The sequence below is a fragment of the Dama dama genome, chromosome 27 (assembly GCF_033118175.1).
Source record: "Dama dama isolate Ldn47 chromosome 27, ASM3311817v1, whole genome shotgun sequence".
Lineage (NCBI taxonomy): Eukaryota > Metazoa > Chordata > Mammalia > Artiodactyla > Cervidae > Dama > Dama dama.
The window spans coordinates 6,108,322-6,131,062 of NC_083707.1; the positions used below are offsets into that span (position 1 = coordinate 6,108,322).

The 22,741-nt window shown below is 39.7% G+C and overlaps 1 protein-coding gene across 1 annotated transcript in view; it reads right to left on the minus strand.

Annotated features, from left to right (window-relative positions):
• ZNF407 (zinc finger protein 407) overlaps positions 1 to 22,741 on the minus strand; it is a 375,101-nt gene that overhangs the window by 107,871 nt on the left and 244,489 nt on the right. The window contains exon 8 of the mRNA XM_061131131.1: positions 11,374 to 11,552. Coding sequence (XP_060987114.1) covers positions 11,374 to 11,552 — 179 coding nt within the window. The remainder of the gene's footprint in view (positions 1 to 11,373; positions 11,553 to 22,741) is intronic.

The window sequence follows — 22,741 nt, forward strand, 5'->3', positions numbered from 1 at the left end:
TTAGACAAAGAGTTTTTACATATGGTTACAAAAATGCAAACCATAAAAGAACTTTTCCTCTACAAGAGACACTGTTAAGAGGGAAAAAAAAAGAGTTACCACCTCAGAGAAAGTGTTTGACATATATCTGACAAAGGTCTTATATCAAAATATATTAACATAAAAAATTCTCGATAATAGTCCAAGGAAAAAAAGAGGCAAATATTTCAAAAAATTCCTGGATCGGGAAAATCTGCTGGAAAAGGGATAGGCTACCACTCCAGTATTCTTGGACTTCCCTTGTGGCTCAGCTGGTAAAGAATTTGCCTGTAATATGGGAGACCTGGGTTCAATTGCTGGGTTGGGAAGGTCCTCTTGAGAAGTGAAAGGCTACCCACTAAAGTATTCTGGCCTGGAGAATTCCATATAGTCCATGGGGTCACAAAGAGTCAGACATGACTGAGTGACTTTCACTTTCACTTTCTGGTGGTTTTGATTTGCATTTCCTCAACAAGTAATGATGCTGGGTATCTTTTCATGTGCTCACTGGCCATTTATATATTTTCTTTGGAGCAATGGCTATTCACATTCTTTTCTCATTTTTTAAATCAGGTTATTTGCCTTGATAATGTTGAATTAAAAGAGTTCTTTACATATTCTGAATACAATCAGATAGATTATATCAGATAGATTATCAGATAGATTTCAGTTTTTCTCCCATTTTGTAGGTTTTGCTTTCATCTTCTTGATGGTATACTTTAAGGCACATTTTTTTCCTCCAAAAATGTTGATAAAGCCCAACTCATCTATTTTTTCTTTTATTTCCCATGGTTTAGTGTCCTATTCAAGAAACTATTGCTTAATCAACGGACACAAAAATGTGTTTATAGGTTCTCTTTTAAGGGTTTTATAGCTAAGATGATTTATATTTTAGACAAATAAAATGATGACTATTTATGGAAATAGAGGGGTTAGCATGCACACACCCATTTCCTAGTTCTGTCTCCTGAGACAAAACCAACAAGTAAACAGTGTGCAGAAGCAAGGTGTGCATCCAGCGGATGTCTCTTGTTTTCTAAATTCCTTCTCCAATAAAAGGAACCAAGGCTCCTAAAAGAGACTGATTCCACCACCAGATGAACATGGAGCACATTTTGGTGCCAGAAAGTAAACAGATGCTGACAGAAGGGTGGGGGCATGTGAGAGGGCACAGGAGTCCACCTGAAAGAGCCTGCAATGGCTGAAGTTGAAGCAGTTTCAGCAAGAAAATAAAGAACAATGAAACAGAATTATAAACCCCAGAGTAAGATAAGTCCATACTGGTACAAATTAATAGAGCAAAAAATAATTGGTAGGGAAGGAACAGATACACCTTACAGGAAAATTCCAATTAAATGTAGAAGGAATGAGGAAAAGAGCAAATGACCATTAGAACACCACAGATCTTGCTGTAGTCAAGATCCACTAATGAATGTCAAAATTAGTGGGTAAATACTTCGGGAAAACAGGCTATTTGCATAATCTGAATGTATCTGCCCTGAGATATGTATTAATTAATCAGGGGGGAACAGTAAGCTTGCGGTAGAGAAATATAGAGATGCCATCTTACTCAACTGGTCCAGGTTACATTATTAGTCCTAACATACCCTTAAAATTAAAAGACACTTGCTCCTTGGAAGAAAAACTATGACAAACCTAGACAGCATATTAAAAAGCAGAGGCATCATTTGCCAACGAAGGCAAGTATAGTAAAAGTTAGGTTTTTCTAGTAGTCATGTACAGATGTGAGAGTTGGACTATAAGGAGGGGTGAGCGCCAAAGAACTGATGCTTTCAAATTGTGGTGTTGGAGAAGACTCTTGAGAGTCCCTTGGACTACACGGAGATCAAACCAGTCAATCGTAAAGGAAATCCATTCTGAACGTTCACTGGAGGGACTGATGCTGAAGCTGAAGCTCCAATACTTTGGCCATCTGATACGAAGAAATGACTCATTGGAAAAGACCCTGATGCTGGGAAAGATTGAGGGCAAGAGGAGAAAGGGGTGGCAAAGGATGAGACAGTTAGACAGCATCACCAACTCCATGGAAATGAGTCTGAGCAAAACTCCAGGAGACAGTGAAGGACAGGGAAGCCTGGTATGCTGCAGTCCATGCCGTGGCAAAGAGCTAGACACAACTTAGCAACGGAACAACAACAACAAACTTAGATACACTCTATATCTATTCTGAGGAATTCTTGAAGATCCTCAACTGAGTCATGAGTAAACATCAGCCTAATGCAAAATAAGAAACATTCTAAAAAACAATGGCTTCATATTCTTTACAAGTGCCAAGGTCATGTAAGACAATGAAAAGCTGAAAAACTGCTGTGGACTGGAGAAGATTAAGGAGACGCAACAACAGAAGGGAGTGTTGATTCCTGAGCTGAACTGTGGAAAAGAAAAACAGCAGACTGGAAAGACTGGTGAAATGTGAATAAAGAACACAGAGTTAGAAAAGAGTACTGTGCTAATGTCAACATCTGGTGCTGGCAACTGCACCGCAGTTATATAAGGCTAACACTTACGGAAGGTGGGTAAAGGCTATATGGGAACTCTCCCTGTACTATTTTTGTAACTCTTCTGTAAGTTTATTTCTAAATAAAAACTTAAAACAAGGAAAACTTGCTAAACGGCAATTTTGCTTGCTAAAAATAGAAATAAATGAAATTACAAATGAATAACAATGTGCATTTTTACGTCTCTGGAACTAAACTTCAAAGCTAATTCAAGAAGACACCTACATTTTCCTCACACTCTGAAGGAGCTGCGATGCTGTTCGTCACTGAATGCCTTGCAGGGGACAGTCACCTGTGAAGCAGCACCAACAGGTGCACTTGTCAACACCTACCTGTCTCCTCCTAGAAACCTGCACTTTAGTTGGGGTCAGCATGTGTCTGGGAGGGCAAAGAAATTTTTAAGAAACATAAGTTATATTGAATTAAATAGATGATAAAAGGTCTGTATATTAAAAAAAAAAAAAAGCCACATCAATTACCTGATAAAAGCATACTGGCCTACTATAACTTTCCACAATTTTTGTTTCCCTTAAAATTTTGATAAATGAAGTTGTCAGGGGTGATAAGATCACAACTTTGTTTCTAAACTATTTTAACTTTCAGAATTCAGTTCATGAATGCTGCAAATGTTGGTCCAGATAAGATCACAGTGTTGCGTGCTGATGAGGCAACCATCCTGTCACGTGCCTGTGTAACCTTGAGCCGGGAGGAGCGCAGCCTAGAAAAAGTTTCCACTTGGTTCTGAATCACACAGGCTAATTACACGCAGCGAGGCCTCCCTTCAAAAAGAGGATAGAGTTTTTTTTCTGGGAAAAGAAAAAAATCAAATATCACTTTAAAACTTCTCTCTATGATCATGTAGCTAGGAAATGAAACTGGGGGCTCTTGAGGCTTGAGATCCATCAGAAACAATTACCTAAGTGGGTTTCCATAAACTTCAGACGTTCTCAGTGAATTCTATCAGGCATTACTAACAAAGGCTGTACATTACTTGTGTACTCCTACTTTACCTTAAACGCTGTGAATGCCGCTAAGCACTTCACAGAACATTATACATTAGAAAGGAGATTTCAAGACCATATTCTTTAGAAAAAACAGCTTTAAAAATAAAGAGTATAGTGGGCAATATACAAAGAACAGAAATAATTCAAATAATAAGTTTGTACTCTAAATAAAATTTCGTGTAGACCTTTTCTAGCCCTAACTTTGGATATATGCTCTGATTGACATTAACACATGTATTACACACGTAATACAGACACACATATATAGTTATGAGACATTATCCTCAATGGCAACTTGAAATAAATGTAAAAGTTCATCTAGTCCTTTCCTAATATTTTCTTGCTACTGAAAGAGCAATAACAAAGCCTAATACCTTTATTTCAAAGAAAATCTCAGTATTAATAATATTTTTCAAAGCTCTTTCATATGTATTAATTTGAACTTCATATTCAAAGGAAAGGCTGAACACTGCTAGACATTTTGCAGCTGAGAATATAGACATGGGTTAAGAGACTTGTTTAAAGTCACACATTTCAGCTGTAATAAAGTCAGGACACTATAACCAAGTTCATTTGACTCTATCCATCCACCCAACCATCACCTACATTCTATACCAGGGAGTAGAAGTACTATGAAAACATTTACCCCTCGTAGGAATTTTTTTTAATTATATTATATTCTGCTATTTCCTAGTACTTGTTTTCAGATTATCTGGTGTCTTAAAACTCAGTATTGAGGCTTCCACAATAAGAATTTCATTAATGCATAGAAGCTGATCTTTTTAAAGCTCTTGTATATGCACAGTGATGTAATTGGCAAACTCTTAAAGACAAATAGGCATGGATTTCAATGGGCAAGTTAACTTGTTTTTAAATCATTAGATTGGGAGTAACACCTACCAAATAATGTTGTTTTGAGGATTTAGTGATCTAATGAAAAATTTGGCACAGACACTACTCTTCTTTCTTTCTTTGTAACTGAAAAGGCAAAAATGTGTAAAATAATAGAGTTCTTCAGCTCTCCATGCTAACCATCTAAAACAGGACTCCATACCCTTCAGAGTGTGGAGCACTGCAGGAAGTAGCAGAGAGTGGCCAGAGAGACACATAGGCACAGACATTCCTTTAACCTGCTCCATGGTGCTCTGCAAATAAAGGAAGTTTTTAGACATAATGGAGACATGTTAACGAGGACATATTTATTCTTCAGCACATTAAATTTTTGAATATTTAAGAACACATAATTAGAAAGTTCTGAAAAAACCTCTATCAATATATTACTCAATAAAAGAGAAACGGTGAAGAGTCAGTTTAACTTATTACCAGTAAACAGCATGTTTACTGATAAGATGGTCCAGGGGAGCAATTATAGCACTGAGAAAAAAAGGAGATGGATGGAAAAATAGTGCTTTGACATTATTTAGCCATTGACTACAAAGAATGTAAGACACTCCAAACTTAGGAATTCCAAGAGGAGTGAGAGTGAGAGAGAGAGAACAGAAAGGCCAATTAGCAAAAGACCAAATCTGCCCAGCCATGATGGACAGACACGGCCTCACAGAAGGCACCAGAGTGTGCAGACAGGAGTTTGAAAGAAGCAAAGACATTTAGCAGCAGTTAAGAAAAACAGTAAATTAACCCATGGATGATGTCTGAGGTTAAGGAATCAAATTGTTGAATTGTTAATTATTTTCGGAAGTCTTTTGTTAAGTGGTGAAGTATTAGGAGACTGGAAAACAAGGAATCCAGTCTGAAGGTTAAAAAGAAAGAGAGGAGAGGCTGAAAATTATAGAGCTGTAAGTCTAACATCTATATTAGGAAATAAATTTGAGATGATACTTATGGATGAGCTTAATGATACATTTGGAGAAGTACCATTTAATAGGAGTGAGTCAGCATGGATTTACCAAAGGCAATCATGTCAGAAAAAATTTCGTTCCTTTTTAAGTTGAAGTAATAATTGGTTTATGTAAGGGAGAACCAATGAGAAACTGTCAGGATTTTTGGAGATTTTTGGACCTTTTCATAAAATGAATTATTGTACAAAATGTCATGGCATGTGTCAGGGTACCCAACTAACAAAAGGGGATGAAAGTAAGGGGGTTAAAAATAGAGGGCCAAAGAATTCAGGAAAGACTACACTCCACAAAGCTTCATATATCAGAACGCCAATGTTTTTAATTAATGATGAAGAAAACCTTTTATATTAGGAAATTTGAATATACCACTAAATGAGAGGGAATGGTTAAGATACAAAAGACTACAGCTGTTTTATCTTAACTGAGATAGATTAAGCAAATGGGCTCAGAGGTGGAATATGAAATTTAATCTTCCTGAGTATAAAGTGATGCACTTGGATAGAATTAAGGAATCAGTTAAAAATAGTTTAAATGGTACTGAATTGCTTACCATTAAAAAGAAAAAGGATCTGGAATTTTGATAACAGTCAAACTTACATTTTTATTCTTATAACTGGATAAGAGGAAAATGCAAGGGAATGCAGTTAAATAATACACGTCATAAAGAATTAAAAGCTGACTGCCTTACAGAAGAATAAAAAACCCTAATCTGTGAAAAGGGTTTGATAGATTCATGTGGTATCATCTTGCACAGGCAATAATCTAATATATAATGTAAATGACAATATATATAAGAACTAAAAAAAATCGTATCAATACAAATATGATTTAAAAATATGACAGTAGAAAAATTAAGGACTCAAGTGGTGCTCAGTCGTTAACTGACTCTGTGACCAAATGGACTGTAGTCCTTCAGGCTCCTCTGTCCACGAATTTTCCAAGCAAGAATACTGGAGTGGGTTGCCATTTCCTATTCCAGGGGATCTCCCAGACCCAGGGACCAAATCCATGCTTCTTGGGACTCCTGCATTGGCAGACAGATTCTTCACCAACTGTGCCACCTGGTTTAAGGAAATTAGGAAAAGCACCAAGCAATCACTGAATACTTAATGTCCCCTGAAAAGAGAACACCATCTGACTCTTACCTTTGGAAAAGGCATAAACATTTACTACATTTAAAGTTCCGGCTTCTCAGAGGAGAATATGGGACAACCAAGCCAAACTCCTCGTCTCCACGCAGTGCCTGACCTGCCACACCCGGGGCCCCAAGGTGCATCTGTGTGCAAGCACACACACACAGTGAGCACAGTTCCAATCTGACCAGCAGAGGTGTCATGTGGAGGCTGTCTCTTGGAATTTGTGAGAAAAAAATCTTCTTCGTCAGTATGATCAGCGGAGCTCTGGCATACCTCCTCTGCCCTCTCCTTCACCTTCTCTTCTCTGTCTTCCCTTCTTTCAGGTTATTTTAAAGTATTCTGAGATATAACCACCCAAGTCTAACTGAAGGTCACTTGTACTGAAAACTTAAAGTGTGTTTAATTCCTTCTCAAGGTGTAGTGAATGAACACCAAGCTTATTCATGGATAAGAGAGATGGGAGAAATACAATAGTTAAAACCCTAAAGCTCAAATAAAGGTCATTTTTGAGATGAAGTACATTTCAATTTATAAAAAAACTGTAATGTAAAATGACAGAAAAATTCTGGCCACTTATAATTTGACGTCAATGTTGGAGGATTAATGTGATTGTAAAAATCTCATCATAGTAGATCTACAATGGACCTAAATGAACCTCCTGAGAAATTTAGGGTTAAGGGAATCCTGTTGTTTTTTTTCAAACAGTACACAACTCATAGAACAGCTTGAAGAACTTTCTCCAATTGGACACAACCTCTTCCCAATGTTAGAAATAAGAAACAGAATCACACCACTGCTTCTCATCCCAGGGAAAACAGACCCTGGTTTCTAACACCACAGAATACTCTTTGCTGTTTTAATACTTAGTGAAAAACGAAATCATACAGAATATGCTCCTTTTTGTTTGGCTACCTTCATCCAAAGGTACGACTGTGGGATTTATTCATGCTGTTACTGGAGCTGTAGTCCAGTCATTCTCATTGCTGTAGGGTATTCCATCGGGTAAACACACAAACCTTCCTATACTCTACTTGCGTTTCAGTAGTTTGGGGTTTTGACTATGATGAGTATATTGATAAATATATTAAGTATAAATAATAAAGTAAAAAATATTTCAAGTTAAAGTTGTGACAGCAGAAACAAAATGCAGCTATATGCTGTTTATAAGGAAGCTGGTATAGTTATACAATATGAAATACAGAATGATGGCAAGAAATGTTACTACAGATAAAAAGGAAGATTCACAGTGACAACAGTGATAGAGAACGATGTATCTTCTCTTTATCACAGGTGGGTATGTGTATAAAACAAATGTAAAGTCCCAAGTGCCCAGTGATTTACCTTTAAAATATGTAAAGTCAAAATTAACAGAAAAACAGACACTCCACAATCATGGTGGGGAGCTTTTACTTCTCTTAACACAGTTGATTGGGTTAATATTGAAAAAATCAGTGAGAAAGAGACACCCTGAGCAATACAGTTAACACATGAGATACGTGATATACAAGAAACAGAATATAGCACCAAACAACACCAAACTTCCTAGTATCTCAAACATTTACCAAAACCTACCAAATCCTAGGCATAAAGAAAGTATAAACAAATTTCAAAGGATTAAAATAATTCAGACTCTGTGCTGTGAGCATAGTAGATGTAAGCTAGAAATCAATTTATATTACTATTTCAATGGTTAACAAAAAGATAATTAGAAGATCCCTAAATGTCTTGGATTCCTAAATAATCCACTTTTATTCAAAAAATAAATAGCCATTTGTATCTTGTTATTCAAAAAAGCTATAGCCGAAATTAAAGCTCACATACAGCCTTTAGTTCTCCAGAGTATGAAATGGTAAATTATATCAAAATCATTCTCCTAATTCCCCTCAAAAATTGAGAAAAAAGACAATGAATCATCAACAGAAGCACACAGAGAAGAAGAAAACTGCGCAAACATGGATGCCAAACGTTATCATGTCCAGCAGTTTACGCACTGTACCATCTCTGTGAGATCTTCTGAGAATGCGCTATAGGCATTGGCATGCCCAGTGCACAGACTGAGATCCCTAGAGGTAGAGCAGGGCTTCCCATGTCACTCAGCAGGGGAATGAGGGCTGAGGCTAAACCTATCCCGCCCTGAAGGCCTCGCACACAGACACAGGGGACGCTGCAAGGCAGCCGGACTCCGCCCTGCAGGCCCCCTCCCTGCACGCACGCTGCAGGAAACACTCTTTCTACAGAACTGTTTGTCAAAAAAAAAACACCTAAACACCTCATTTAATATATACATTTCCAAATAGCATCTCAACAAAAATTTAAAATACCCCCAATGACATATACAGTATTTTCTGTTGCTGGTGTTTAATGTTTTCCTTCTCATGAGGCCACGAGACGTTTGAGCCACATGGGAGAGCCACAAGTCAGACCTCAAGTGCACTTGTCTACTTGTTCTGGGTGGCTGAAAAGAACTGCTTCATATGTGTCACTGAGCTCTGGATCACGGAATTCTCAACAGATCAGCAGTGCTGACAGCAGAGAAGGCAGCTGCCAGTCGCCATCAGGTCAGGGCCTTAAGACACTCCGAGCAGTCCAGACCACCTCTGGACCTTCCCGGGTACCATCCGTCATAGATTTACCCCAAGTGCTGCCTAATCCTTCACCAGACGGCTTGGGAGGAGAGGAGCCCTAGCTGCTTCAGTATCTCCCCTTCACATTGAGGAAGGCGCCTCCCACCTACTCAGGAAGGGCTTACAGATGACTTAGAACTACAAGGTCAACAAGTCAGTCTAAAAACTCTCTCCTTTAAAAGTTTTCTCTGAACTGAGCTAAGTTTATCAAAGCAAATATATTACTGAAGAGGGATACTGCCTTACACAGGGCGGAATAAACACCCCAAGTGAACCAATGTAAAAATCCTGAGGAATGCTATTATTAATTACGGAGAGAAAGGTTCTAACAGAATCACAGAAACACAAACAGAAAACTAGGATTCTATGCACAAGAGCATACACAAAGAAACTAAGTAAATTTTTATACAAATATATCTCGAAAGGAACACTGCATGACTAGGGCAGCAGTGGCATAAGCAAAAGCAATGTGTTTCTTTGGTTTGCAATTAGCTTCCTCCCTTTTCTTTGCTGTTTACTTCATCTAACAAGTTAGACATACCTTATTTTAGGAAAATGACCTACTTTCAATGCCTAACTGGTGCAATGGAAGAGAGAGACAGAATACATCAATATTGCATCTTGAAAAGCAGGCATTGTGAAACTACCTTGAAAATGCTACAGTGCTGACAACCTACCATCAATTTCGATGGTGTCACTTGGCCATTTCTTGAAGTACCAGCTTTTAAGCAATATTTTCTGACATCTACATTGTCATGCATTCATAACAATAAAGAACCCATGGGTACTGATGGCCAGAAGATATTTCAATTTGACTTTATCTGTTTTTGTGAACTAAAACTGATAATCTATCTAGTTCAAAAGCTTTTCAAGTAACAACCTCACCCAAAAGCAGAGTATTGACCCCGTTTTTCTTTTTCAAACACAGACATGGGTACAGCAGAGATGACTAAATAGGACACTTCACTGTGACTTAAAAGAGTCGATCATATGAGCATAAACAGAAATCTGGAAGAACATATCAGCGGAAAACAAATAACAACCTTATATGCAATATCAAACGTATCAGGACTATTATTCTAACTCATGGAGCACTCTCTCCTTCACGCAGACATTCCGTGAGCATACGTCACTAACACACTTTGCAAGGGCAGTGCTGCACGTTGGTGGGATTTCCATGAGCTTCAAGCACTAGCATCACAGGGCCAGCAGCAGCAGCACCCATAATCCTCTGCACGGTGCCTGCTAAGAGCTTCATAGCCAATTATCTTTTTAAATTCTCACAATGGCCCTTTACATAGATACCACCATGTCGATTTACGTACAAGAAATAAACCTGCAGTGATGCAGTAAGCCTGCCTGTAACCCACCCAGCCAGGAACGGGAGGAGAGTTTAAGTACAGCTCCAACAGCTCCAAAGTACCTGCTGGAAACATCCCCTGATCACCTGGCACTATTTAAATCCACTCCTGTCTGGGCTCAGGTTAGGAACTTCCTCTAGACGTCCTGCAGGCGATGCGTCCTCAGCAGTCCCCACCCTCCCACCCATCACCTGGCTGCCCACACAGAACTCACACCTAGGCCCTCTGGTTCTCTGACCGCCAAGCTGGGCTGCAGGCATCCCTGTGCTTAACCTGCAGTTGGAGCTGCGTTGCTGGTCCTTCCGCAGCATCTGATAGCCACTCCAACGAGGCAGGGACGATCTCAGCAGCCCCTGCCACCTCCACCGCTGCCCGCGTCCTGTGTGACCATCCCTGCTGATGCCTGGGACCCAGGGTGCTCTGTTACCCCTTCTGGGTTCTCCTGCTCTCCTCACTCACACGCTTCCGCTTCCAGTACTTACCGGAAAACCGTAGGGCAAGGAATAGGGCATGACAATTCAAATCACAAAACATTTGTTGAAAAATGTTCAAAACCTTATCATCAGTCAAAATATGAAGCTCAAACACCCAGAACAGTCTCAGTTCAACTGCATTTGGAATATTTGCTCTTAACAACTGTGGGGAGATTATTTCACCATATTTGCTCCTGACGGAACAGAATGGAAAAGAGCTGCTTTCACAGTTGAGGGGACAAGAGCAAGGATACTTTTTTATCAGTCTTGAAGCGGATACTGTCACACGTGCTACCACGTTCAGATAAATGCTAACGCACAAACAGCCTGACAGCCACTACCAGGAGCGAAGCATTTCCTGTAGGGTTTCATTTCCTACCTGCGTGCAGGTAGGCCAGGTCGGGGTTCTCGATGTCTGGATGCTGTTCCTTCAGGTGGTTCCGGAACTCCACGGGGATGTTGGTGCCGTAGTCACACTTGGGGCAGTTGTACATCTTGACGCCTTCGTGTTTGCCCGTGTGGAGAATGTGTTTGCGGATGTTTTCAGCACAGTTTGACCTACCAAGTAAGAAAGCGGAGTAAACGGAAGCAAGGTCACACCACTAACATCGGACCACAACCCAGGACGTCAGTGACCCCTCACACAGGCCTCGGGTGTGTCAGGCACTGTGCTAAGTGTTTAATCCAGGAGGTGGGAACTTCCGTCTCCTGGGGGCTAATTTCCAGGCTGCTCTCTTATCTGAGCGACTCATTTCTATGCAGAACCGGAAACAGAAAGCCCCGAGTTCTATGATTTTAATACAGATTATTCAGGTACCACTTGAGGGCAGTGAAGGAGCTTCCTTAATCCCAAGAACACACCTTTCACCACGAGGAGCCCTGCATAGGGAAGGCCTGCCACTCCCGCTGAACTGCAGCGCCAAGGAAACAAAGGCGCCTTGGCTTCTAGTTCTGTCACGACAGCGGCTCCTAAGTCAACCTCTCAAACCATCTGAAGACAGAAACGCAGCTGCGAGCAGCCCTTCACTTCACATCTGGGCAATGCGCAAAGTGCCAGCCAGGTTTCTGCATGGGCGCAGGTTTTTAAGAGGGATGGGCTGAATAAAGAGCGGAAGACCCGAGGATTCTACACTAAATTGTCCCTGACAGTGGGCTCCTCTCCCACCCCTTCCTGCGGATGCGGAAACACCAGGCCTGAGATGACCAGAACCTCCAGCACAGGCCGCTGCTGCTGAAGCAGTGTTTGTTTCGTCTGCTCCCGTCCCTCCCAGCGCGGGGTCAGCGACCGAGTCGAGACCTGTTCACACACACTGCTGCCTCCCCTCTGTCTCTGCTGTTGTCAGAACATCACTAGAAAGTGCCCGACACATATTCAAGCAGGGTGTGTGTGTGTGTGTGTCCACACACACTGCTGCCTCCCCTCTGTCTCTGCTGTTGTCAGAACATCACTGGAAAGTGCCCGACACATATTCAAGCAGGGGGTGTGTGTGTGTGTGTGTGTGTGTGTGTATGTGTGTGTGTGTATGTGTAGAGGGAGGTGCTTCAGATTTCTGACAGAGTGAAATGAAATTCCAAAGAAGGCACTATATTTATCAGTCTTTCCTGCCAGTACTGCTGAAGGACAAAATCCCGCAGGCTGATTTGAAGAAAATAAAGTTAGGACACTGCAGGTATTTAGCAAACACATCTCACAGCGCATGGATTCAGATGACGGAAGGCTGCACAGAGGCTGTCTGTGGCTCTCACGGCCCCGCACTGCTAAGTGGAATCATGCTTGTGTGTAACACTTAACTGCACCTGGGGACGCACCCGGGGAGCTGGTGAAGCGTATGTGGTTACCATCCCCAACTTTATAGGAACTCTGCATCAAGATGGTAACACAGAAGACCATCTGAAGGCAGGTGAACGAAACGCCCACCCAGTGATGATGGAAAGGAAGAGGGCGAGTTGTGGATTCCCCAGATGGCAGGGTGAGCTGTGCCGAGTCACTACCTGCGTCTGCAGACCACCTCCCGTGTGTTTTTCCGTGGCAGCACAGACAGTCCTAAATTCACCACTGTTTGCTGACATTCGGGAGTGAGCACAAGTCTGCTATTGTACTTAATTAGGACTGCTTATTAGGACTGCTGATTCTCTGGTGCCACCTACATTCTCCCTTTATGGAGAAGGCAAGGCATTAAGAGTCACCAAGGACAATCGCTGGTCAGGGAAGGAAAATCACCAAAATCCACACATTTCAGGGTAGTGCCCACTTAAATGGGGGACAGTATAAGCAATGATACTTAATCTTTGATCAAGGAAGGAAGAGATGACTTTGAAAGGAGAATATTTTGTTTTTGAGACATGTCTATCTTGGATAAAACTAAACCAATATCTCTTAGAACATCAACTGCATGTGGAATCTAGCAATCAGGGGACTGTTACTGAAGCAAGTAAAAGTGGAGTGGGAGGGTTAAAAAGGAGAGAAGCTTCTTTCATCTAAAAATATAGAATGAAAAAGGGAGAACTGGTGTGGGACTTGGTGTTTTAGGTTAAGGGTCATTTTATACATATATTTTATACCTATTTCTTTTTATTTGTGATGTGCATACTATTTGTATACTTGATTTTATGTAAGTAATAAATATGTGTATATTAATCTATTTTATACACACATCTAATAAACATTAAATATATGCAAATGAAAAGAAAATACAGTCAATGTCTATCTGCAGTTGAAAAGATATATTTCATGGATAATGGCATATTTGTGTGCTATCATAATCTGTTCTGATGTCATACAACACAAATTTTTTTAAAATATTGAGATAAAAAGGAACAACTCTGAAATCAAACCATTGTGGTCCAAGCCTAAAAAGTAGAAGCTCTAACATATTGTATCAACATCATTTAAAGCAGCTACAGAGACCTGCAGACTGCAGTCCCCACACTGGAGACTATCAAGAGACAGACAGCTGACTGTGTAGCAATGTTGCAACATTCAGTTGACAATAAGTAGGCTGGATACCTTCAGCCAAGCAGTTCTGAATGATACTCAGCCCCCCAAATGGTATTTTTTTCCCAAATATTAAAAGAACTTACAACTAGTAATAAGAATGGTACATTGAAGAGGGACTAACGAAGAACAAGTCAGGCAGGAGAAGTAAGGATGGTCTGAGACATTATTCCAAACAAGGTCCAACCTTGGTTTGCCAGGAAATAACAGCAGCAATGCCAAGAGGGCATTCAATTATTAGGAGTCAGCGATTGAATGTATCTTTAGTTTGACACTGACTCTTAAGGTAAAGAGTATATGTTGCCCCATGTTTCTAGACTGCAAGATTTAATATTATTAAGATGGCAATACACCTCAAATTGATGTACAGATTCAGTACAATCCTATCAAAATCTCAGCTGGATTTCTTACCAAAGTCTCAATACTGATCCTAAAGTTCATATGGAAATGAACCTAAAAGACTCGATACAATCTCACAAAGAACTATGTTGGAGGACTCATGCTTTCTGATTACAAAACTTTCTATGAAGCAGTAGTAATCAGAACAGTGAGGTTCAAGAGAAAGGACAGATGGAGGGGTGCTCAGCGGGAGGTGGGGGGGTGAGGGCATGGTTCCACGGGAGGTGAGATGGCTCAGTGCGACACTGTAGGTGCTTCGTGGGGACAGGGGTTCAGGCCGGACTCACTGGGCCCACGAGTGCAAGCACTGAGTTTATGAGGAAGGCAGTGTAAAGTCTGAGGACATTTCACATGCAATTTTGAAATACAACATATTGAAAGTCTTGAGGCAGCTTTCTCTCTATATATGTAAGTATGGCCTTGGCTGGGCAATTAGTAAAAGGACCAGAGATGGGAACTGATTAATTTTAGGGCTTCTTAAAATATGTAATAAAGAAAATAAGTTCAGAGGCACTGCATTTTAAAATAATAAATTAGTAAAATAACAAACAACAAGGTCTTCTAGAATACCACAAAATTATGTCAGTGCTACACACTTGCTGCCTATTAACACAAAAGCATAAGTTAAGTTTCTGTTATTTAACTTAAGGAAAAGGAAGCTTTAAAAAAATTCTACTAAATATTTTTTCTCTTTTGTTTCTGATACTATCTTTAGGATTTTCTATGTACAGTATCATGTCATCTGCAAACAGTGAGAGCTTTACTTCTTCTTTTCTGATCTGGATTCCTTCTATTTCTTTTTCTTCTCTGATTGCTGTAGCTAGGATGTCCAGAACTATATTGAATAACAGTGGTGAAAGTGGACACCCTATCTTGTTCCTGATCTTAGGGGAAATGTTTTCAGTTTTTCACCATTGAGAATAATGTTTACTGTAGGTTTATCATATATGGCCTTTACTATGCTGAGGTAGGTTCGTTCTATGCCCATGTTTTGAAGATTTTTAATCACAAATGGGTGCTGAATTTTGTCAAAGGCTTTTTCTGAATCTATTGAGATTATCATAAGGTTTTTACCTTTCAATTTGCTAAAATTGTGTACTACATTGATTGATTTGTGTATATTGAAGAATCCTTGCATCCCTGAAATAAACCCAACTTAATCATTGGTGTATGAGCTTTTTGATGTGTTGCTGAATTCTGTTTGCTAAAATTCTGTTGAATATTTTTGGATCTACGTTCATCAGTGATATTGGCCTGTAGTTTTCTTTTTTTGTGTTGTCTTTGTCTGGTTTGGTATCAGGGTGATGGTGGCCTTGTAGAATTAGTTTGGAAGTGTTCCTCTGAAATTTTTTTTAAAGAGTTTTAGAAGGATAGGCTTTAGCTCTTCTCTAAATGTTTGATAGAATTCTCCTGTGAAGTCATCTGGTCCAGGGCTTTTATTTTTGGGGAGACTTTAGATCACAGCTTCAATTTCAGTGCTTGTAATTGGGTTGTTCATAATTTCTATTTCTTCCTGGTTCAGTTTTGGACCATTTCTTCCAGGTTATCCATTTTATTGCCATATAGTTGTTCATTAGAGTCTCTTATAATCCTTTGTATTTCTGCATTGTCTGTTGTAACCACTCCCTTTTCATTTCTAATTTTGTTGATCTGATTCTTCTTTTTTTCTTGATGGGTCTGGCTAAATGTTTGTCAATTTTGTTTATCTTCTTCAAGAACCAGCTTTTAGTTTTATTAATTTTTACTATTGTTTCTTTCATTTATTTCTGCTCAGATCTTTACGATTTCTGTCCTTCTACTAATTTTGGGGGCTTTATGTTCTTTCTCCAGTTGTTTTAGTGTAAAGCTAGGTTGTCTATTCGATGTTTTTCTTGTTTCTTAAGGTAGTATTGTATTGCTATAAACTTCCCTCTTAGAACTGCTTTTGCTGCATCCCATAGGTTTTGAGCTGTCGTGAAGATTGTCATTTGTTTCTAGATTGTCATTTGTTTCTAGAAATTGTTTGATTTCCCTTTTGATTTCTTCAGTAACCTGTTGGTTATTTAGAAACATATTGTTTAATCTCCACGTGTTTGTGTTTCTTAGAGTTTTTTTCCTGTAATTGATATCTAGTCTCATAGTGTTGTGGTCAGAGAAGATGCTTGATACAATTTCAATTTTCTTAAATTTACTGAGTTTTGATTTCTGACCCAAGATGTGGTCTATCCTGGAGAATGTTCCATGTGCACTTGAGAAAAAGGTGTATTCTTCTGCATTGGATGGAATGTCCTGAAGATATCAATAAGATCCATCTCATCTAATGTATCATTTAAGACTTGTGTTTCTTTATTAATTTTCTGTTTTGATGATCTGTCCATTGGTGTCAGTGGGGTGTTAAAGTCTTCTACCATTATTGTGTTACTGTCAATTTCTCCTTTTATGTCTGTTAGTGTTTGTCTTATGTATTGAGGTGCTCCTATGTTGGGTGCATTGTTATGTCTTCCTCTTGGATTGATCCCTTGATCATTATGTAGTGTCCTTCCTAATCTCTTGTAACCTTCTTTCTTTTAAGGACTATTTTATCTGATATGAGGATTGGTACTCCAGCTTTCTTTTGCTTCCATTTGCATGGAATATATTTTTTCATCCTCTTACTTTCAGTCTGTATGTGTCTTTAGGTCTGAAGTGGGTTTCTTGTAGACAGCATATATATGGGTTTTGTTTTTGTATCCATTCAGCCAGTCTGGGTCTTTAGGTTGGAGCATTTAATCCATTTACATTTAAAGTAATTATTGATATATATGTTCCTAATGCCATTTTCTTAATTGTTTGGGGTTGATTTTGCAGGTCTGTTTTTCTCCTGTATTTCTTCACTATATGAGTCCCTTTAACATTTGCTGGAAAGCTGGTTTGGTGGTACTGAATTCTCTTAACTTTTGCTTGTCTGAAAAGCTTGTGATTTCTCCATCAATTTTGAATGAGATCCTTGCCAGGTACAGTAATCTTGGTTGTAGATTTTCCCTTTCAGTACTTTAAATAACCCTGCCATTCCCTTCTGGCCTGCAGAGTTTCTGCTGAAAGATCAGTTGTTAAACCTTTGGGGTTTCTCTTGTATGTTACTTGTTGCTTCTCCCTTGCTGCTTTTAATATTCTTTCTTTGTGTTGAGTCTTTGTTAGTTTGATTAGTATGTGTTGGTGTGTTTCTCCTTAGGTTTATTCTATACGGGACTCTGTGATGCTTGGACTTGATTGACTATTTTCTTTACCATGTTGGGGAAATTTTCAACTATAGTCTCTTCAAAAATGTTCTCATACCCTTTCTTTTTCTCTTCTTCTTCTGGGACCCCTATAACTCAAATGCTGCTGCGTTTGATATTGCCCCAGACACTATCCTCATATCCTCAGTTCTTTTCATTCTGTTTACTTGATTCTGCTCTTCAGAAGTTATTTCCACCATTTTACCTTCCGGCTCCTGACTCATTCTTCTGCTTCCGATGTGCTGCTGTTGTCGATTTCTTCCGCTTTTAATTTCAGTCACTGTGCTGTTTGTGTGCTTATTCTTTAACTCTTCTAGGTCTTTGTTAATTGGAACTTGCATTTTCTCCATTTTGTTTTCAAGGTTTTTGATCATCTGTAATATCATTATTCTGAATTCTTTTCCAGGTAGTTTGCCTATTTCCTCTTCATTTATTCGGACTTCTGTGTTTCTAGGTTGTTCCTACATTTGTGTAACATATCTCTGCCTTTTCATCATTTTTTTTTTTTTAACTTATTGTGTTTGAGGTCTCCTTTTCCCAGGTTTCAGGGTTGAATTCTTTCTTCCTTTTGGTTTCTGCCCTCCTAAGGTTGGTCCAGTGGTTTGTGTAAGCTTCATATAGGGTGAGATTTGTGCTGAGTTTTTGTTTGTTTGTTCATTTTTCCTCTGTTGGGCAAGGCTGAGTGAGGTGGTAATCCTGTCTGCTAATGACTAGCTTTGTATTTTTGTTTTGTTTGTTGTCTAGATGAGGTGTCCTGCACAGGGTGCTACTGGTAATTGGGTGATGCCAGGTCTTGTATTCAAGTGGTTTCCTTTATGTGAGTTCTCACTATTTGATACTCCTTAGGGTTAGTTCTCTGGTAGTCTAGGGTCTTGGAGTCAGCACTCCCACTCCAAAGGCTCAGGGCCTGCTCTTTCAGGAGAAGTTCTGCAGTTAGTAGTCACTCAGGAAACTTCCTTAATAAAAGGGATCAAGTCATTCAGCAGGGAAAACTGATGCTGAAAGCTGACACCTGTCCACATGTTGTCATCAGCAGAATCCGGTTTAGACGTCCCAATTCCTGAGCAGGAAACTTCCCATCCAAGAGAGCAGAGGAGAGCAGGGTTCATCCCAGAAGAGCTCCTATTTTTTCTCTTTTGATACATGTGATTTCAGTTATCAAAAAAATACTGTACCACTGAAGTTGTTAAACAAACATACCGTCACATATTTAAAACATCAAACAGTCTAATAATAAGAGACAGAGACAGCGAAGTCTCTTCCTACCACAGCCTGGATCACCACCCTCCCACCCTGGACCACGGACACAGAATCACAACTGCCCATCAATCTTTTGGGAGAACTAACAATTTTTTTTTCAATGCATAAACATACTGTATTTTCTTCTCTCCCCTCTTCTTGTATGTAAATCTGTTGGCATAACACGTGTTGGCATCTTACTTTTTTCACCTAATGACAGGGCACGGGGACCTCTCCACGTGACTACATGAGCACACAGCATCCTTCCTGACGTCCCCCCGACCCCACCTCACCACTCCCTCCCTCGGCTTCTCCTCCTTTTCTTCCTTTGTTAACAGCAACACAGAATTTCCTCGTGAGGACAGAGAACACCACATTTAACTGATCCTCTACTGCTGAGCATCTAGGTCGTTTCTGATCATTTGCTAGTGTAAACAAGTTTGTGATGAATAATCTAGTGTAAACAAGCTTGTGATGAATTCTCCTGTGAAACTTTCTCTTTCTCAGGATGCCAAGAGAATGTCACAATGCCAAGTGGAATTGTTTCAAATGTCAATGGGCATATGCTTTTGTAGTTTTGATCAATGGTGCCAAATGGCCCTCCAGAGGAGGTGTAGCAATTCACACTTCCACCAACAATGTTTTAGAGAGCCTGTTTCTGCACAGTCATGCCAATGTAGTGTGTTGTGTCATCAAACTTCCAAGTTTTTGCCAATGTGGTGGGTGAAAAATGATAGCTCAAGGTGGGGTTCAATTTCCAACTTTTAACAGTTTTAATCTGCATTTCTCTTGTAATGAATAAAGTTGCTTCAAATATTGAAATGCCATGTGTATTCTGCTTCCTCTGTACCATTTTTCCATATTTTTATGAATTGTTTTCCTAACGGTTGTTAGTCATTCTCTTATACATAAGGGAAGTAAACTCATTTGTCTATGACAGAAGTAGCAAATATCTCTTCCTTACTTTCAGTTAGACTTTGTTTATAGTATCTTCTGAGAAGCAGAAATGTTTTATTTTGTTCATCTTTTGTCCTATGGCTTCCTTACTTAGAGGTCATAAAAGGATTGTCCCAAATTGGTTCTAGTACTTGAATAGTTGCAGTGTTCCACTAAGTATTAGAGTCCTTTCAAAATTCCCCTAGAGCGTGGTGTAAGTTGTGTCTCCATACTGCTCGCCAGATCTCTCACTGACTTGAAGCGCTCTCTCCCCATGAATATCTGATTTATTTGAAGCTGAGTCTGGACTTTCTGTCCCAGTCTGCTGGTCTGTCTTGCAAGTGCTCATCCATCGAAATGACCCAGGCTGCACAGGACTCATGTCTGGTAGAGTCCATCCACCTGTGTTGCTCTTTCTCCTCCCGGGTCACCACCTCCCCCTCAAGGCATCAGGTGAGCTGGCGTGGTGGATGTGGAGAGTAAACTGTGGAAGCAGAGAGACCTGGGCTGATAATAAAGTAATATCACTAAGACACAATCAGGTAATTTCTGTGTATTTACTAATGCGTACTGGTAACATTATCTTAATATAGAAATGCAGAGAGAGCAGGTACAGATGTCACACGCTAATGTAAACATGGATCCCAATATTCCTTCCCCAAGAGAAGCCACGCATCTGCCTCACCACTCCCAAACTTCTATGTATGAAATTCACCACTATCTTGGTCTCCTGCTAACAACTTGGCAAGTTATGTACCTAACCTGACATTTAAAAATTCTGAAAGTTCTGCTTAAAGAAATATAGAATTTTTTTTTTAAGTACTTTGTCTCCCACACTTTCAGACCATGGGGTATTTTGTTGTTTTATGCTAATAATATATGTGTCTCATAAGGCTGTCATGAAGATTAAGGTAAATGACATTAACAAGTTTAGAAAATACAGAAGGTGCTCAATGCACTGTTTATCACCACGACTAGTCTTTCTGTTGAAAGCAATAGAGTTCAACTCTCTGGATCATCATTAGCAATTTACTTACTATTATGAAAGGCAATTTCAATTTATTTTAAAAATAAACCCCACAGTTATATAGTGTTGTATGCCTATACATTTAGAAAGGCACTTCCTCTTCCCTCTGTAGTTAAGTTTCTTTTGGAACAAGTGTATCATAAGGCATAATTATCTAAAGTTCAGTTGAACGAGGTTTCCACTGTATCATTAAAACAATAATCCACAATTAATAAGGAATAATCCCATGAAAGGCTTTATGTAAACAAAAGTTAAGAAGTTTCCACATTTTTTAAACCAGCAGTATTTAATCATAAATCCACCAAATCTAAGAAACACTATGGACTCTCTGAGGAAGAAGAAAACAATGCTGTGAGTCCCTGCAGGCAGAGGGTGAGCCCGAGGCAGCTGCTCAGGCTTCCTGCACAATTCACCTAACATGGCCCGAGACACACAGCCCTCTGCCACGTAGGTTCCCACTAAAGGGCCCAGAAGGAAAGAGCCTGAGAATTCTGGATTACTAAACAGTTGTGCTGGTTAGATTGCTAGAGGTACAAGAATAAAAAATTATAATCCTATGGCTAAAATGGGACATTTTATCAACAGTATTCAACCAACAGGTGAATGTCACTGGGACTGTCGAACCTGATACATCACCAGGACAGAGAATACAAAGACCCCTGTAAACAAGGGATAAAGATGTCATTTCAGATCAATGAGGAAATGATGGGTCACACAACAAATGGTGTTCAGTCAACTGCCTATCACATGAAGAAAGATAACTTACAGACTCTTCTGGTCTTATACCATGCAAAAACAAATGCTGTTTGGATTTTAAGGTTAACATAAGGACACTAAATTATTAAACTGCTAAAAGAAAAATATGAGAAAATATTTTTATACTCTTGATTGGAAAAAGTTTTCCTGGATAAAATTCAGAACACAAATGCCATAAACTGAACAACAACAACAGCCTTTAAGAAACAGAACTACCCCAACATTCCACTTAGTCCAGCATGATGCCTATAGGGCTGCAGTGAAAATACTTTGGTGGCCAATGTTTCACATATTTCAGTTACACAAATTACATTTTTTTTTTTTTTTAACAGCAGTAACTCTGTGAGTGTTCAATATGCTATTCATTATGTGTCTGAAGAGGGTGGTAAAAAGAGAATGTTTCTCAAACTAACTTGATGACAAAAACATTTTTCAAGAATGAGCCAATGACATCTACTGCTTGAAGCCCACGACTGGTGAAAACTGGCCCTGAGGTCAGCCATACTTGTTGCTTCTTCCCGTCTCACTTCCCATCACTGTGGTTCCAGTGACACTGGTGGAAATCCTGCTCATTGTTACCTTGCCACTCATTTCATATTGGACCTCTGAAATAAATAGAGCCCTCCCCTACTCTATTTCTACAAACTTATGTCCTTTGAGGGAGCTTCCCTGATGGCTCAAGCAGTAAAGAATTCACTTGCCAATGAGGGAGACACGGGTTTGATCTCCGGATGAAGAAGATCCCCTGGAGAAGGTAATAACAACCCACTCCAGTATTCTTGCCTGAGAAATTCCACGGACAGAGGAGCCTGGCTCACTACAGCCCACGGGGTCTGTAACCTTTATATTCACAAAGAACTGGACATGACTGAACACTGGATGGATGGATGGATGGATGGATGGAAGTCCTTACAGAATGAGTGTCATTCTCCTCCTTTCTGTTAACTAGCCAGGCTTAGCAAAATGAAATGCTTGGAAACCAGGAAAGGCATGTAAATGAGAAGCCTTCAAAAGAAAAGGATCTTTAACAAAGAACAGGAATACAGCCTGCTAAGTCACTGGAATCACACTTGGAGGAGCAACAGAGGAGGCAAGGAGGAGGTGGAGAGGCTGAGGAGGGAGAGAGGCTGAGGCGCAGAGACACTCTCCAGGCTGGAAC